Genomic DNA, 19,122 nt, shown 5'->3' with positions numbered 1-19,122 from the left:
TCCATTTAGACAATTACTTGTCTTGCATAAAATCCAGAATACTTGTCTAGTGTACCAGCTCAACACTGAAAAACTGTACGAACAGAATCCAGAACATACTTTGTTTTTTTCCTGATTTCCTCCACCAGTTGTTTAATGTGATCCTCCATAAACTCCATCTTTTCATTTTTTCGAGCATGTGCCTTCTGCAGCCTTAGTATTCTTTCAACCAAGATAGACTTGTCCACCTCTGGGAAGCTATCCACAGCTACTGAAGATCCAATATTCTCAGGTGACCGATCTTCATTGCTGCTGCGCGCATTAAGGGACCCTGCCAACACATACATATTTGTAAAAGCTCTTTCTGCTTTCATACCAGGTAAAATGTCTCTGCTAGTGCAGTGCATGCATTCATTACATTTCAGTAGCTTAGGGTATTTTTTTCAAAATGTCGGTTTCCCTTATATGTTTGTGGGGTTTTATATAAACAATCCTTATACCATTTAAATGATTCATGCTGAGACACAGCAGTGTAGTCCCCTAGCATGGGCATAGCTCCTTTAGTATAAGCGTGCTTACTTCAGTAATGCTTACTCTTGCATAAGTACCTTCATATTCATTAATATTGCTTTGTACAATACTAAGCTGATTTTAAACATACCTGATTTAGAGTCCACTAAAATTACAACACCGTGAAAACTGTACTGACTGGCTAAAGCCTGATGTATAAACACTCTGCAGCACTGATCACTTAGAATTAAGTATTTTCTTTTCTTTCTGTTCTTCTCTCCAAGTATTCCTCTGTCATACAGTGAGATTACAGGACACTTTGACAGAACTAACCCAACTTAAAACCCTGTCCTGGTTTCAGCTGGGATAGAGTTAAATTTTCTTCCTGGTAGATGGTACAGTGCTGTGTTTTGGATTTAGTGTGAGAATAATGTTGATAACACATTGATGTTTTAGTTGTTGCTAAGTAGTGTTTATCCTAAATCAAGGATTTTTCAGTTTCCCATGCTCTGCCAGCAAGGAGGTGCACAAGAACTTGGGAAGGAGCATAGCCAGGACAGCTGACCTGAACGAGCCAAAGGGATATTCTATACCATAGGACGTCATGCTCAGGATATAAACTGGGGGGAGTTGGCCGGGGGGGGGCTGATTGCTGCTCAGGGACTGGCTGGGCAGTGGGTGGGGAGCAACTGCATTGTGCATCACTTGTCTTTTCTTGGGTTTTATTTCTCTCTCTCTCTCTTTTTGTTATCTTCCTTTTCATTACAATTATTGTTATTATTATTATTATATTTGATTTTCTTTCAGTTATTAAACTGTTCTTATCTCAAGCCACAAGTTTTACTTTTTTTTCTCCTGATTCTCCTCCCCAGCAGGGGGGGTGGGAAGACTGAGCAAGTGGCTGTGTGGTGCTCAGTTCCCAGATGGGGTTAAACCACGACAAACCCAAAGATACTGAGGAAGAAAACAGATGTTGTTTTCAGATAACCACTTCTAACTGGATAGAAAGTAATGAATTTTACACAAATACACTGATGCCTCTAAACACGCTAACTGATTTATCATTTACACAGTTGCAACTGTCAACAGTGCAGTTAAACAACGTTGGAAGCCACTGCTCATTTTTGTTTTGCCTCTGGCAGCATTTAAGAGGGTTCTCTATAAACGGGAGTCCTCTAAGCTTCCTGCAAACATAAAAGCAACAAAATACAAAAGGTAGGCATTTAAAAAGAACCAAAATATATAAACATTATAAACATTAAACTTTAATCTTGTAATAAGAATAAGCACCTACAACTGCATTCAGCCAAGTGCATTTTGGTGCTTAAAGGCTATTTTGTCAGCTTTAATGGGAGGCTGCCCACACACTGCATATGCACAAACCACAGAAAGAGCAAGGATCATGGCAGCACACCACGGCAACCTTATTAAGATCAAAGGATTGTTTTGGCCACCCTGCTATGTGCTACATTACCTGATGAACTGGAACGGCTCCCCATGCTGCTTACTTCTTTGTCATAATTACCATTTTCCATCTGATCCAATTTCCTCCGTGCTAAAAGTATAACATAATTATGGTTACCAACAGCAGATTAAAAACCAAAAATCATAGTGTTACACAACATACAAAAACTCTAATCCTCTCTGATCTGCACCAATTTAACATGGCATGACAACTGAAAGGTAATGGTAGCAACTATAAAAACCCCAAAACCAAACAGCCCCCCTCCCCTCCCTGCATACAACCATGAAGCACCTGGATGCAACATTCACCATGATCCCTACACCCTGCAGCAGTTGCCAGTTGAAGCAGGTAATGTCGTACATAGGAGTAACTGGGAACAATAAGACTTAAATTTGGTTTTACTTTTGATTAGGACTGCCATGTAAATAAGTACTGAATGACAGAATGACAACTCTGTTCCTGGATCTCATAACTATATCACTATGGGGAGCTCAGTGTAGTACTTGTGCCAGAAACATCACTCATTCAGTTGGGATCAAGAGGGAAAGTGCACAGCTGTTCATATATGTACAAAAAGAGACATGGAACTTGTCTTGCACAATACCAACAGTATCTCTTCTTTCAAATACATTTTGAACAGATTTGATTATATTCAAATCTATTTGCATTCAGAGCATATGCATTATCAGGTATTTAATGATTTCTGTTTGTTGACAAAATTAGTCATCAGTCTCTCCACATTCATCTTTAAAAACTGAAGCGCTCTGTTTAATATACTAAAAAATAACTGTCACCAGCGATGTCTGATACAGTCAGCAACTAGGAAACTTCTAGCAACCTTTGAATATACCCTTACACAGGCCAGGATCCATATATACCCACAGTGACATTTCAGTAGTCCCATACATGGTAACAAAGACTAAGCTCTTTTGAAATAAATCTTCCATTTTATGTCTAAATATAACTTTTAAAATGTATTTAAGACTGAAAATTGACACTAAGGCCTGTTTCCTATAACTGCAGTTTCCACGAGATCTAACTTGCTTGTTCACTCTCATTCTCTTTAGGGACAGGGAGAGCTTGAAGGGCTACACTCAAGCAGTGGGCATACGCAGACAGTACCCTAGTCTCTACCAGACACTGTGAAGTGGCTTACAGATGGGGCTGACTCATTATATCTGAAAATAATTTCAACCTAGCTGAAGTTGCTTTGTGAGATCTTTCAGGTTTGCTGCATGCTTGCGCTTCTGGGTAGCCAGTTCATCTTTCAGTTCATCCACGTGGGTCTTCAGCGCTGTTAGTTCTTTCTGCTCTGAAGCTAGCTGAGCCTGTAGTGTCTCAACCTCTAGCTTTCGCTGATCTTCCTCCTTGTGTAACTTGGTGGCCTGAAATTGTAGTTTTATTTTCAGTCATATACAAAAAAATTCCAGCCTAACCATACTGTAGGCTCAACAGCCTTAACTCTGCACTTTTCACCTGAGAATCATTCATATTTTACATCTATTATTTAGGCTAAACACTACCACTGCAAATGAATATGCAGCACAGTGCAACACTACAGTAAGACTCCTGAACAATCTCCAAAACTTCTGCACGATACAGTACAGAGCCAGGCAGAGCTGTACAGTGCAGTCACATTACCTTCTGTGACACACTAAGTATATTAAAAATGCCATTAATCTCATAGTACAAACAGGACCTAAGAAACAGTTTATAGTAATAAATTTCACAGACAAATTACAACCTTTTGATTGTTTCAGTGACACTTGCACAGAGAATAACTCTGTACTCCCAGGAAGAGCAACACAATAACACTCCATTCCAGTGCAGTGTGCCTCAGGATTTCTCTCCTCTTAGAAACACGAGGTGTTCATATCCTGCTGCTATTATTCTATCAAACTGGCAAACTCAACAAGAAATTGCGATCAGGTAAAGGCACAAGGTGGAATTCATGTGCCACGTCTTTATCGGTAACAGACATCTTACTAGTGCAAAAACGAAGCTGCACACCGTACTCACCAGATCATCTTTAGCCTGTTGAACGCATTCCAGCTGATTCTGCAGCTCTCTTTCACTGTAAGAAAGCTTATCCAACTGGCTCTGTAAGGAATTGTTTTCAGACTGAAGCTGTGCATTCTTACTGGTTAATTTTTCAGTGAATATCAATAGCTCAGATTCTCTTTTCCGACTACCTTCAATGTCCTTCTGGAGATCAGCTACCAGAGAATTGAAACCATCTACTTCTTCCTTTAAAGCATTGATTTCTTGTTCATCTCTGTCAAAACAATAGTATCTTATTAGGGATAACCTGAGCTTAACGATATGAAACCTTACTGAAATAAAAGCATTCAGGTCAAGACCAAATAAGGCAGAGGAACAATTAATGGCCCTGGGGCATCTGTTAGTCACTGGATGGCTTTAAATGCCAAGGGAGTTTGCAGATTCCATTTCATGACATGTGCAGTGCTAAAGTGACAGATAATTGTAACCCACATGCAGAAGGACATGTAGTCATTAGCTTCCACAAGGAAGATCATCTCTCTGTATTCAACTTCATGAGCTTCAGTATAGGGCATAAACAAAACCCTCAAAAACAGATGCTGCAGATAAGAGGAAGGTCTGCAAACCCAACAAAGGCAGTCATTCTGTAAGAGGACTTGTCTTTAAGAGATAGGGAAATACTCCGTTTTGAGCTTCTCCAGGACAGCAGTATAGTGACTTCTGAAACATCCTTATCCAAGCAGTGCAGCTCCGATTCAAAGGACCTGTCTTACTCCATTATTCCTCCCCCAATCCTCTACAAAAGTTCTTGTTTCTACTGAAGCACTCCCATTAGGAGACATTTGATCTATCACCTGCAATCCATTTGAGTAAGAAAGGCTGTATCTTCAGTTATGATCAACATTTTAGAGAAAGTGATTTAAATTAATTCCAAAATTAAACAGCTGTTAAAAGAGTTATGGACTAAAAATGTCCTCCTCATTTGCTCTTGTAATATTATTTCATTAGTTATTCAATCATAGGATGTTCTACACCTTTCTAAAACCTTACGTTCCAACATCAGCAGAAAACCCCTCACCTCTCTTTCTCACAGGGAGCATGTATATTCAATTTTTAAAATAAAATTAAAGTTATACAAAGCAAGGGCACACATCTTACTTAATTCCCTGTCAGACAGGGTAATTACCAGGAGGCTCAATTCACCTTAAGTCAACAACCCCGTATCAACATGTTTCTTCAAGTAGAGGTGAGGCTCAGGCAATCCAAATAATTAATAATTCTGAAAATGAACTATAATTTTGCAAAACTAAGTAAGTATATTCTACTAGAACTCCACTACTATAAATTATATACTTCCAGCTACCAAAATGAGGAGTTCATGTGGTTAATGACAACGGAAGTTAGCTAGCTTTGCACTACCAAAGGATAACGTCAAATATATTGCACCCTGCATTTATAGTCTGTTTTAGGCTAAATCCACCTTTCAGAAGACTTAAGACTGAACAACTACACCACTGATTTTTTCAGCCATTTATGCTGCAAAATATCTCACCTATAGTTCCCATTTAAAAACCTATGCCAGAAGGCTATGCTTCTATTTTACATTTCCAAATTATGTTGTTTCCTTATGACAGAAGAAATCTCTAGTTAACAGTCAGGGTTGAACCAGACAAAATTAAATGTTTAGACCATCCTAAAAAGAGACCTCTAGTTTATCCTTAAAGTTCTCCAATGAAGGGGACCAGGCAACACTGGAGGTAATCAGTATCCAGCTCAGCCATAAAGTTCTTCCCAGCATTCAATCTAAAATCATCTTTCCTGCAAAACTCTTTATTTTTATCCTTCCTCCAGTGAACAAGGATAACTGAACATTCCCTTTATAATGGCCTTTTACACATTTAAGGATGTCTCCCTTCCGTCTTCTCTTCCCCAGGCTAAAGAAATCTGCCTCCTCTATTCTCATCAGGAAAACAGGTAAGATTTTGTGTGAATTAAGATGAAATTCCTTCCATTTGCTTCCAAGAAAGTGAAAGGCTATAAGTTTATTTATTTTACACAACAATAGGAAAAACAGAGGTCAAGATTCCAGGATTTCTTTTTCATAGATGGTAACAGGAATTTACTGGTCCAAGTTTTAAATCTCTGGTTGAGACTCCACAACTTTATCAAACATTCTAAGGAGTACTGGAAACATGTTAAAGTCATTCTAAAAGAGAAATAAAAGACAATATGAAACTTGATGTAGGGATAAGTATCGTACAGGAAGGATACTTAAAATAAAAATTTATCCAAATTAGACAGGAATGACAAACAGCTATTTAAACATGTCTCAATTACTGAGAGGAAAAGATAATTGGAAAAACACATTTGTAGTTTCACACTGTGATCACAGTCATTTAAATTCATTTGGCAAGATCCCAAGTGAAAAATAACTGTTATTGGTCAAAGTGTAAGCTTCAGTTGTCTCTAACATATTGCAGTTTCCCTAGAAAGCCTGATGACACAGTGCCAATACAGCTGACCAGCACACAGCAAATGGAAAATGCTTCATTCTCTAAACCCTGAGGAAGGCATATAATCACTGAAATATTTTTCAATGATAAATAAGAACTGTTTGAAAGCACAGGAGGCACATATGGGTGGTTATACTTATCTGACATTTGTCTATCTCCATTTATGTAATGCCACTAGAATCAGTGAAGTGGATTACATTTATATATTCTAGTCCGTATGTACCCTATACAAACATGACTATGTTCAGACACTCCTGAAGTGTCCACAAACCCAACTCTTCTCTGAGATTATTTCCCTTGCATTCTTAAATGAGCACTTTGACACAGCAGAATGAATTCCAGTCCATTAGAAGTACAAGTGGTCCCTACTAGCTGAATGCAGCATCTGTCAAATAAATAAAATTCTTCTTGTTAAATACTTTCATTCATCCCCCACAATTTTCCAGCAATCTATCTTTCCAGCTTAGTTGCTTTTCCCCAATCTTTCAATAAAACAAGCACTGGGCTGACACCTAGAAGACATAACTTCCTATAGAGAATGCCAGAAATCAAGCACTTCTTATTCTAATAATGAAAGATGTTGAATTAGATTTATCCATCTCAATCGCCTCATCTTATAAGAGGCTACCAAGATTATCTCTACCAAGAATATCGAGCAATATTGATTTAGATTAGAAAAACACTTAAATTAGGACATGGATTCTTCAAATTACAGTACATTTTAAAGCATCAATAACTTCAATACAGAAAAACTTTCCACATCCCAGATAATCTTTCAAATCATTCCTCAAAATGCATAGCTGTACCTCTGATGTTGATCCTGCAGACGATCTACAGTTTTGACTCTGTCCAGCAAATTCTGAATTTCAGTTTTCTGTCTATTAATGATTTCTTTATACTTGGATAACTCATCTTCTGTTCTTAAACGCTCATCCTCTAGACACTTCACCTAAATAGAAAAAAATCAGAAACTATTTATGCTCCCAAACTTCAGAGCTGAATTATTCTGATCAAATGTCTAGATTACTGTACAAAGCTCCTGTGTTAATTCTAGTGGTTCCAAGTAGCTTAGAGCAATATCCCAAGTACTTCACATCAAATACAGTCAGAAAAATAAAGACCAAAAAAAAGAAAGGAAAAAAAAAATCAAATTAAACAAGTGTAACATTAGTTTTGTCCAAAGACTCACACTTACCAGTTTAATGGATCAGGATTCAAAGACATCATCTTTCCCCAGTTACCAGACCAACCCTTTACTATGTCTTCCTCCCTTTTTCTAAGGTCCTATTGAGCTAAATCCCTGCTCCGGAGAGAGGGACTGGCATGCTAATCTATAGACTGTTCGGAAGTTAAGGATAGTATATACTCCTCATCAGAGATCACATGTATGAACTCTACAAGACTAGTCTCACAGGTAGGAAAAGTTTACAAGTATTTCTCATTTTCCAAAGTTACTACCTTTACAAGATGTTTACTAAAACGTTTCTCTCAACTTTTCAGTCAAATGAGGTGCATACCATGAAACATTGCTGTACTATGGATCAACTGATACTCCCTAAGAAACGCTACCCAAAGTCAACAGTTACATATCCCTTCTAGTCTCATGCCAGCCAGTCTCTAATCACAGTTTATTCCGAAAGACGTAAAAATACAGATTGAATAGTCTTGTTCCAAAACCCAACACTATGCCTTTAGCCCCACTGCAATCCACCGCAGCACACATTACCTTTGTTCTCAGTGTTCGAAGCTCATCCATGCCTTCTTTAAATGTCCTCTTCAAGTCTTCCAGTTCTTTTATTTTTGCATGATGCACCTTTTTAAAGAGTGAGAAGCTCCTTGAGAAATCTAAATGGACAGTGGCATCTCCTGGGATGTCAAAAAACATTTAGGCCAATGCTGGCCACCACAACAGCTGAGATGGCTTAAGGCAGAACAGGTGCCCTAAAGGTTTGTTTTACTTATTCAAAAAGCAAGGTCAAGCCTAAAAGCTTCTTTATTCTCAGAAGAGCTGAGAACAAAAAATGAGATTACACACTCTATTTTCAAGTGTACAAGTTTCTGGTTTTAGGTGTACAAATCTATGCCACAACAGCCCCTGGGGAAAGTTCTAGGCAAACTGACACTTGGTTAACTCTGAAGATGGCATACGCACATATTAGCTGTCAGCAGGTACTAAATCACTACAGAATTTAGCTTTTGGCCTAGCAAATCTCTATATGGAACAGAGGCTGCTCCATGTCTCTCCTTGCCATATAGCTTGGCAAAATACTGGTCAGAGAAAGGCCTGCCTGTCATCTGAATTTGTGCTCTAAATTACAGCAACGTTCACGTTTATAAATGAAAGAGCAGTTATTTCATCCTCATTATATCATACTTTTCTCATAACTTTGTTTTTAAAAAGTGAATCCAAGGTAATAGCTATATACATCCTCCAAAAAGCAGGGCTGGAGGCAGACACCTGGGATGTAGTATTAGGCCAAAAAGAAAAATGTTTGGCAAAAATTTGAAGCAGCTTAAGATAAGATTCTCAAAATTAAAAACTCATGGCATTCTTAACTACTAAGTTGCCAACTGTGTTGTCTCCACACACCACATATTTACCTCCAGGTGATCAGACTTCTCCTGAATTTGTTTCTCTAGTTCTCCTTTAGTTACTCGGAGTTTTGCATCCAATTCATTTGATTTAATTTCTTCTGACTCCTAAAAGGATTGAAGAAAAGTAAGTAGAGTTTTAGAGTTTTATGTTTCCCTTTCTAGTTGCTGAGCAGACGGCTTTTCATATCACCGAGTCTTTTCTGTAGGTACATAATTCTGAATATGCCAAGAAAGACCCCCACGCTGCATGCCAATCAAGACATACATTTTCCCTTTTATTTAACAATTTTCCAAGTAAAGAAACCAGTGACTAGTCATCTCAGCTTTGTAGCTCGCACAGGATAATTCTTCCCTGATACAGCTTAAGACAGAAAGGGAGGAAAAGACGACTCAGGTGCTAAACACTAATTTCACCTCCTGAGATAATGTGCCTACTTGATAGGTTTTTATCATTTCTTGACAGTTTTTCCTTATCTGGTCTGCTTCTTCTTTTGCTTCAGTTAATTTTGTCATTGCATCTTTGAGGCGTTCTTTGGTTTCCTACAAAAACAGTAATAAATAATGGCTTAAACATATTTATCTAACTTAATCTGAGAAAAGCATTTCTCATAATAAAAGTTTCCTATTTCAGTATGGAAAGAATTAACAACAAAAAAAAAAAGTATGTCCAGCATTATTTTTCCTCTTGCTTCCATTCAACTATTACTTTATGCAATTTTGTTTGTTCCAACACTGGAAGCACAACAAAAGGATCTCTCAGTTATGTGCTATGCACATTTTCAGAGGATAGATTTAACTCTATCACATAAAAACTAAACTAAGGGGAGAGTTAATTCATACAAAAAAAAAAAATTAAAAATCTGATCACCAGATTAAACAGAATCCCCCCCATACATTCTCCCCTCACATCCTTTCAACATTTCCATTTCAGTATCAGTATCTTTAAGAGCACTATTCTGACTTTTGCTGCAGCTATTCATATTAAACAAAAAACACTTCAGAAACAGATTTTAATACTATATAAAAAGTAAACAGTATATCAACTATACTCCTCTGACTATATTTTCATGTCATAAAATCAGTACCACTTCACTAACCTTGTGTGAATCCATTTCTGTTTTCAATTTGTTCTGAGCCCATTTTACTTTGATAACATGAGAATTGATTTCTTCTTTCAATTTTTCTATTTCTCTGTTGAGTCGAGTGGCTTCACCGTCCTAAGAAGATTTCATAGATACTATTTTATGGATTAAATCATCCAGTGCATCTACAAGACTCCTGCTCAAGTGTCACATGCAGGGTTGTTTTTTTTTCTTAATGCCTGAATTTTGCAAAAGCATGCACATACTTGAGAGTGCTTGATAATGCTTTAGCCCATAATCCAGTGAAAAAAAAACAACATTACTGTTCTGGTTTGAATAGCAAGGTAAGGCTGCATCACTGTTAGTATACATTAACGTTACATATCTCTTAAAAGACAAAGCACAGTCTAGAGTTCTGATCTAAAATAAGTATCTCCTGGGTAAGCTGCACAGTCCTCTTTTTCTTCTTTTCTGGCAAAAGGATGAGGAAACACAGGTTCAAAGTGGTAAGGTCGTATATTATACAATGCTACAGAAAAAAATTGTGACACCAATGGCTCGGTATTACCAGCTATACAGGTGCAGACTAGTGTGAGAACTGACAGCGAAATGTATGCAAGTCAAATCACTAACCCGTGCCAAGAAAGGATGTTAACAGAAGCAGACTGCTGGCAAAACGTTCTATACCAGTACCCACAAACCACTGCATTAAGCCAAATTTCCAAATTGTGTTTCTGAAGTAATAGGCTCATCTTACCAAAAAAGTTTAAAGCAGCACAATTCCTGTAAGGCTCTAGTGTAATCCTCAGGAGTTATGAAGATAGATAGTATGTTAAGTTTTGTTTAGGAAACCTCAAGTCAAGCTGCCACTTCCAGTTCATGTGTGAGAGGACACTGAGGTGATTTTTTGTTTCAGAAGCGTAATTTTTGGGACTTCTATTAAGGTGTGTTTTTCTGATCCTTCTGTGCACAGTACAATCACTCAGAAGAGGCCCAAATCAAAGTTTGAACCCTATTTATCAATTTTTTGATCTTTCACATGAAATAAAATTGTGAAGCACAGCTATGAAGCACAATACAAAAGACCTGGAAGAGGCTGGTGGGAATTTCTTACTGGCTTCTAAAAAAGAATGGCTAACTTTTGGAATTGGGCCTGAAAGATTCTATTGCTTTCTTACCAATTTTTAGTAGTACAAAAGAGAAAATACAGAGTGAAAACAGAAAAATAGCAAAAAACCCTACAGCCTTTAAAAAAAAAAAATCCAAACAAGCTAGAAATTCCCTCAAAATCCAGGCTCTGCAACAAGCAGTCTTTTCAATTTTGTCAAAAAAAACCCCTAATGTTTCACAAACTAATATTTAGGGAAATATTAAAAGGAACTTCAAAAAGATGACAATGAGAACTCAGTAACTTCTTCCCCTTCCCTTGAAGGAAAGGGGTTTTCACAGCTATACAGCAAACCCAAATGAAAACAGGTTTCTTTCCCCAAGTACAATAGCAAACAAGTGATAAGGTTGTTCTGATAGTGCTTTTAATCATTCACTCAAGCCATACAGCAATACTTAGAGCACCTTAGTTTCATAGAGCTGGTGCAATCTTCCTTTTTCCTGGGAAAGTTGTTTGATTTTATTAGTATGTTTTTCTATTTCTTTGTTTGCATCTCTCACTCTTCTCTCAAGTATCTCCTTTTCCTTTCGGAGGTCAAGGGACTCCTTCTCCCCTCGGACGTATTTCATCACCATTGTTTCCTTTTCATGGCGTGCTTCTTCACATTTCTTGTTTGCCTTGAAAAATATTAAAATAGAATGAATCAATCTTGTATTTCATAATTAGCTTTTATAAGACACTACTGGATATTTTCAGTATCGCAATATAGTAGCATAACAAAGTAGGACTCAAAAGCTCCAGTTTTGCAAAGGCTAATGGTTAGATCCCACTTGAGTACTAGAATTACTCATACTTCTAACAGTAAATATATATCTAAGCAGTTGCAGTTTCACAGCTAAACATCTCAAATGAGTTATCAATACATTAGTAATCTGGGATATAATTTGTTGTTTCAGAAGGAAAGAAGTGTATTTGCTAAGTTTTAGTAACAAAATAATTTTGCAAATACCCAGTACCAGTCCTCTGTCTTCCCTCATCCACATGCCAATTGCACAATCATTATTCAGTGGCTTATTTTTCAGATGGCTTATTTTCAGTGGCTTATTTTTACAGATTCCCCCTGCCTCAGCACTAACAAATTCAGCCTCAAATAAAAGAAAGAATCAGACACTGAGCTTTAGAGTTTAAACAATAGAGAAAATACTTGGCATAATATGATACTAAGGAAAAAAAATCATCTCAGTTCTCAGTAATACATGAGACAAAATAAGAGCTTTGTGCTGGAGTTGAGAAAAATATTAATTTTGTGATAGCCTGCCTGAAAAAAAGCCACTGCCAGCTTTTACCGCCTTTTGAATCAAGATCAGCTTACAGGCAAGGAAAATGAGATTTCCTTGAGGGCTGAATCCCATACATATAAACATACACATTAAAAAGAGTTATCAGGCACTCTAGAATGTTAACAGTTATTTATACCTTCAGTGATGCCAGTTATCAAAAATGCTACTACATGCTAGTAGTTCCAATTTTGGAAATTTTTGCCTTACCTAGTGATCTAACAACTGAAGCTACATTTCCTACAAGAACCAAGTTTGTTCATAAGATGTTCAATAACAGTTTTTTCTATTACCTGTTCCATTCGAAGGGCCATCTCTTTATGCAACTGCTGAATAGCATTTTTGGCTGCTACATCTTGAGTTAAAAGTTTGTCTTTACTGGCTTTCACTTCTTTATTAAGCTCTTCCATTCTTGCTTCCAGCTAAAAGACAACATTATGAAATAATTATAGGGAAAATAAGACTTTGATCATGTCTTGTACAGGCAGGAACATTCCAGACAAAATTAGATGCTTCAGCAGATATTTACCTGTATTTTACACTTCTCAAGCTGCAACTATCCATATCAAGATCTAGCTTTGCATTACAGCACAAGCATGAAATATATCAATTCTCATCTTCAGTGAGACTAAAGATGCATCAAACCAAGTAAACATGAGGCATAGCAATTTACTACACAAAAAATTAGACTGACAGCAAATGCTGAGATGCCAGAGCAGAACTGGCTGCTATCTGAAGTTGCTTTACCTTCCACCCTTTTTTCGCTATCCCTGTGCCATATCCTCCACCATGCCAGCAAAGCAATCATGCATCCATACGGAACTGGACTAGGAATTAATTGATTGAAAAATAACACAGCAAATAAAGAGGACCTTAGTCATTATCCTGGCACTTTTTTTAGCCACCTAGTGAACAAAGTCGGAGACCTGATCCAGCTGAAGAGTAATTACAAATGTTCAACTGGAACACTTCCCAGTGCATGTTCACTTCACAGCCATGCAAGTCCAGTACAAGAAGCAGCAGCACTAGTGCAAGAGCAAGTGGTGGCTACATAAGCTGTAATGCTGCCCAAAGGCTGTTCAAATTGTGCCTTAACGACTATCCTCTTGTTCCAGGGCAAAGCCAATTCACCAAGGTTAGGTTTTTTTGGTTTGGTTTGGGGGGGCATGGGTGGGGTATAAAAAAGTACACAAAGTCTCAGGGTCGTTATCTTACATCTTTGTGCAATTCCAAACTGCTACATAAAAGGCAAGAACAACTTAAAATGCTTCTGTTACCACAAATGAATTGATCATACCCTGTTCAGCTTTGCAAATGAATCATTGCTCATAAGCAAAAAAAGTTTTACACATACAAGCATGCACATACAGTTTGCTTACAGTTGTGACTGCAGCCAAGCTTTCATTTACTTGAAAGCTACCAGAAAACACTAATTCAGAAATCGTAACAATAAAACACTCGCACCACAAATGAAAAAACTCAAGTGTTTCACTACAGTGTATCTTACAACTCCAGGTGCTATCCAACTACAATATAAAAGTATAACACTGAAAACCAGTATTTTCTAAAATCACTTGCAAGCATGTAATCAGATTCTAATTATCTGACCAGAAACAAAAACAAACTCCTTCACAAATATTTGTTTTCAGAATGGGATAAAGCAACTGCTGCATGATACAGTTTCACGAAATCATACAGTGCTATCATGGAAATGCAGACAAGAAAGAACAAGTAAGCTGCTCATACCGATTTATTCGGGCATATGCAATTCCAATTTGTAGCTTAAAAATAAGACTTTTCAATTCCATTTTCAATTACATCATGGATTTTCAAAGATTCTTTGAAATTAATCAAAGACAGACTAAGCTTCTACATATGTGAATACATTCCTCTGGAACACTACAAGCCTGACACACTGCTTTGAGAACAGATTTCTGTGTGATGCAGACATTAACAAAGAAACTGGACAACGAGGATAGTATCACCAGTACTTTGACAAACAGAAATTAGTATTTTAAATGCTATCTCTTGCCAGATTTCTAAGCTGTAATCTGTAAGGAGTTTATAAAGCTGAACAACAACTGTTGGAACATTAGCAGATAACTTTGTAACAGACAAGCAGTGACACCTGATGTGATACCTTTTCTTCCCACACTAAAACCAGCCTACATCAATGCACATTCTTATGCTCCTCTTTGGCCTGTCATGGTTCTAACAATTCCCTGAGGAAATGCCTGTATATAGTAACCAATAATATCAAAATAATGTGCAAGACCACAGTTAATATGCTCCACACTCTATACACATTCCACATTTTGTTAATATTTAACAACTGTAACTACACCCCCATCCACTTCTGTTAGCAGACACAGCAGTTAACAGAAGATAAAGATGACGAATTAAAAAGATCTCCTTTATGACTGTGTAAGAGAAATAAATCATCCTATCAGGATAAAAGACTGAATATGTCATTTTTTGTAAAAAGGTTTAAGAGGCCTTCAACATGCACTGTCTCCAGCAGGAAGCCAAAGTACACAAAACCCACTTACCAGGGCAACCCGCAAAACAGGAACTCTCTTGACTTGTTCCAGATACACAACACTTAAGTGATGTCAATCTAGAAAGTCAGTTTATCCAAAGACACTAAATGCTTTTAGCCAATGAATATTTCTTGGAATGGAAGAGCAGATGTATCCTCTTAAAAAGCTTAGGATAATAAACACAGGTATTCCTTCCTTCTCCTTTATGCTACCAAGGATGTCTTGTTAAACAGTGGCAATAGTGACATTGTATACAGGTGAGATACTAACCAGCATTTCTGTTTTGTTATCTGTACCTGTTTAATAATGTTGAGGTGCTGCTTTTCTGTTTCTGTTCGTTTTTTCAATTCATCTTTTAAATTGTCCTTTTCTGAGCAAATATCCAAAATCAGTTCCTGATGTTTTTTATTTTCTTTTATCAATCTGTAAAAACAAAAAGAAATTAAAAACAAGGTACAATAGTACTGGGGTTTTTTGTTTGTTTTTAATTTTGAGATATATGGGTTCTGCTCTTTGATCTGCAAATTTTATTGGGAGTTACAGCCAGAAACACTAATGAAATCCACAAAAGCCTTACAAAAACAAAACAGAATTATGTTGTACATGTGAAACTGAACTCCAAACCAGCAAGCAGCATCTTTCTTGTGACGAAATTGCTTGTTTCCAGCACTTTGGGGTTGTTATGGCCCATGGTGACATGAGACACTTGGTACCTCTATGCAAGGACAGAACTGTAACTGTTAATAATTTTAAGGTACTTGTAAGACAGTAACTTCCAGTCAGATAGCTCTGCAAGTCAAATGTCTGAAAACACAGATACTGTATTCATTTCATGGATTGCTCAGAGTAGGCCTTGAAGTTCACAACCTGGTAAGAAATGGAACCCTGATTTTTTAAGTCCTAAGTAGGTATGTAACTACAATAGTGTCCATGCTTATACTCCTTATAAGGTTCAATTTTTTAGCAATAGTTTGTTCCTTTGCAGCTCAGCTGTTTGCAGCCTCAGTTGAAGCTGACGTATTTAGTCTGACCTCCTAGCACAGCAACAGAAGCTAGTTACACATAAAACTCAGAAGTTACACTGTCAGAATTGGTGAATAAACAAGAGTCTCAAATGTATTTAAATGTTTGAAGATACAGTTAGATGGTGGATATTTTAGGCCACCAATTGCATGAATTTATGGGAGGCATGCATTTACCTGAACAAGATATTTAAATATCCCTTTACACATACACTTTCATCTTTAGCTCCTTTCCTTTGGAAAAAACCCTCTCTAAACAAACTAGTCTCCTAAATTACAAGGAATTCAAGACCATCAGTGAAGGAGAGCTTAGCACTTCTGGTTTTCAATCTATTAATGAATATTCCAGGATTACAAATTCTTCATTCACACAATTGCTGCTCACCTATATATCTTAGATCTGATCACAGGAGACAACTGGGCTATTTCCAGAGCCATGTTACAAGAAATTCTGCTGATCGTAAACTAAGGGACAAAATCAACCCAACCCAGAATGTCCTTTGGAGCAAACATAACATGTTCCACAGCAGTTTTACACTTGAGGTGAGTCCCCAAGAATCAAAAGGGTGCAGCTGGGATAGCAGCTGGCAAAAAAAGATACCAAAGACATATTTATATAAAAAACTTCCTGTACGTATACATAATATATACATATATCTATTTATATAAAAATTTGTCTCTTAGAAAGTAATTGGTCCATAGCCAAAAACAGTGACTTGCCTTTCAGTTTACTGTAAACAAGTAAAACACAAATATCTCGTTAACTTATGATCTCCTGGAATGACAACCATCTACACACCCACCACTTCAGATTCCCACTCCTCCTCCGTAATTAATGAATGTCTTAACTATGCATTCCTAAGCTTTCCTGTCATCAGCTGACTTTTCTCACATTTATGATTTCTGTCAGAGGTTAACTGGTGAGATGCAAGAGAATACTTTCCCTCCTCTGCTTTTTGGTCATCTCTTCTCCCTCTGCCTGGTTTCCCTCCCTTTGATGTCCTCCCATACCATGGTATCAGAGTGCCTTATATGAAGAGTAGGACACTCATTTCTAGCTCTGCAAGCAGGAATAAATTTGAAGTCAGAGGCTACATTTTGTTAGCAAAAACACATTTCTAAAGGGGTAACAGAATATGAAATGCCAAGCAGGGAATCAAGAAATCAAGCAATGAACTGGCTTTTGATTAATATAAATATTCTCCATATAGCATACTGCCTGGCAGAACTATTAAGCCCAGTTTATCATAGCAAAGTTTATAAGCCATGCATTTCAAATGCCCTCCTATAAAATGTGGTAAGACAGTAGTTTATGTATATATGACATTTCCAACTCAAAGAATAGCTCTCAACTGATTAACAACTTTGCTGGATTATGACAGGAGAATGAATACTACTTGAAAAAGAAACAAGCAATTTCAAATTCATAAATAAAATGCACATTGCAGGAGTTAGTAATTACAAAGACTCATTTCTCCAAAGACATATATGGACTGAATGAATCCTGGACTATTTTTATATCACCGTTACTTTTACAATATTTAAGTAATTCTAGACATTGGCAGGCTATTCAACTGAACAGTTAGCTATTCAGTTGCTGCCAAATTCCACAAGAATCCAGAGATCCAAGGACACATTTTTATTTAGAAGTACATACCACAAGTAAAAATAATTCCTCACTTAAAGAACATAATTTAAAAAGCTCATTAACTGTCCTTATAACAACTCACAAGAGACTACATGTTTATACCAAAATGTTGTATGCAGTTGTACACAACACACAACCAAATTTTCAGTACACACCTCCAATTGCGATGAGCATACTCAAATACTCACTTTTTTATAGTTTGTTCTTGCTCCAGGTATTTATCTTGCACACATTTTTCAAACACAGCCAAGGCATGTTCACCCTTCCGCACACCATTTGGGAATTTTCGTTCCTTTGAAAAATCTGTAGATAAGAGTTCAGACTCTATTTCCTTTAGCAAATCCTCCTGTGAGGAAGTCTGATGTATTGTGGAAATAAGCTTCTTTGTGCAGTCTGTGTCGTAAGGGCTTTCTGAATAGATTTTATCACTCGATTTTTTCACAAAGTCAGACTCCTCCCTTAGGTCCTGTAATATTTCCATTAATGACTGTTCTGTCTGATTAGTTTTTGGATCTTGTTGTTCAAATTCTTCACTAGATAAATGTTCTGGTTTTGTGGAGCCTTCTACTTTTCTTTCAGAGCAGGTATTGGCACAGCAGTCTGCCCCTCCACACGGCTGCTCCTGTCTTTCTGCCAGGTCCCCATTGCCGCTTACATCAATAGCTGTTGAATCGTGGTCTGAGGGCAACAACCTTGATTCCCTTTCCAAGACACCAGCATCATCTCCAGTATAACTGATGCTTGAGCAGTCCTTCATTCCAGATGTTTTATCAGACTTCTTATTATCTGGGGACCTGGAAGAGGCATCATCTGACAGATTGACTGGCTCCACCTTGCTTTGCATTTCTGGTAAATATCCCTCCATCATTTTCCTTTGGAACTCTAGAAGTAGAATTCACATTACACAACATATTATATTCAAAATCAAAATGAAAAGAGACAGAGAGGGGAAGAAAGGCTACTGGAAATTAAAATTCAAAGGGCAAAAATATTTAGATATATAAGTGTCTAAAGTTGTTGATATTCCAGCCTGACTTTAAGTAAACGCTTCAATACAAGTTTTTCTAAAAGAAGGTGAGAAATCAAGGATGGCAAACAGGAAGTAGTAGGGTAGTAAATGCCAAGACAATAAAAAAAAAAAGCAGAGCTTTTTAGAATTTATGATTCTATCATTTAAATCCACAAAAATTCCAAGTAGTCACCTCTGAAAAACACTTCAGACATAAAATAAAAACAACAACAAAGAATCTAGAGCCTTACAGCTTTCATTTTCCTATACATGATTTGAAAGCAACATCTTGACTTACTAATTTTTACAACAT

General features: G+C 37.1%; 1 protein-coding gene across 2 annotated transcripts in view; it reads right to left on the bottom strand.

Annotated features, from left to right (window-relative positions):
• CCDC186 (coiled-coil domain containing 186) overlaps positions 1–19,122 on the bottom strand; it is a 38,912-nt gene that overhangs the window by 5,846 nt on the left and 13,944 nt on the right. For both annotated transcript variants that reach the window (XM_010564720.1, XM_010564721.1), the window contains exons 2-14: positions 17,989–18,682; positions 15,427–15,553; positions 12,884–13,012; positions 11,718–11,930; positions 10,161–10,280; positions 9,499–9,603; positions 9,070–9,168; positions 8,195–8,281; positions 7,275–7,417; positions 3,974–4,229; positions 3,150–3,339; positions 1,964–2,044; positions 100–310 (exon numbers count right to left, since the gene is read on the bottom strand). In XM_010564720.1, the coding sequence (XP_010563022.1) occupies positions 100–310; positions 1,964–2,044; positions 3,150–3,339; positions 3,974–4,229; positions 7,275–7,417; positions 8,195–8,281; positions 9,070–9,168; positions 9,499–9,603; positions 10,161–10,280; positions 11,718–11,930; positions 12,884–13,012; positions 15,427–15,553; positions 17,989–18,668 (2,441 nt within the window). In that variant the 5' untranslated portion in view covers positions 18,669–18,682. The remainder of the gene's footprint in view (positions 1–99; positions 311–1,963; positions 2,045–3,149; positions 3,340–3,973; positions 4,230–7,274; positions 7,418–8,194; positions 8,282–9,069; positions 9,169–9,498; positions 9,604–10,160; positions 10,281–11,717; positions 11,931–12,883; positions 13,013–15,426; positions 15,554–17,988; positions 18,683–19,122) is intronic.

This window comes from Haliaeetus leucocephalus, unplaced genomic scaffold, assembly GCF_000737465.1.
Source record: "Haliaeetus leucocephalus isolate CR32 unplaced genomic scaffold, Haliaeetus_leucocephalus-4.0 Scaffold184, whole genome shotgun sequence".
Classification (NCBI taxonomy): domain Eukaryota; kingdom Metazoa; phylum Chordata; class Aves; order Accipitriformes; family Accipitridae; genus Haliaeetus; species Haliaeetus leucocephalus.
This window is presented reverse-complemented; position numbering and strand designations above follow the sequence as displayed.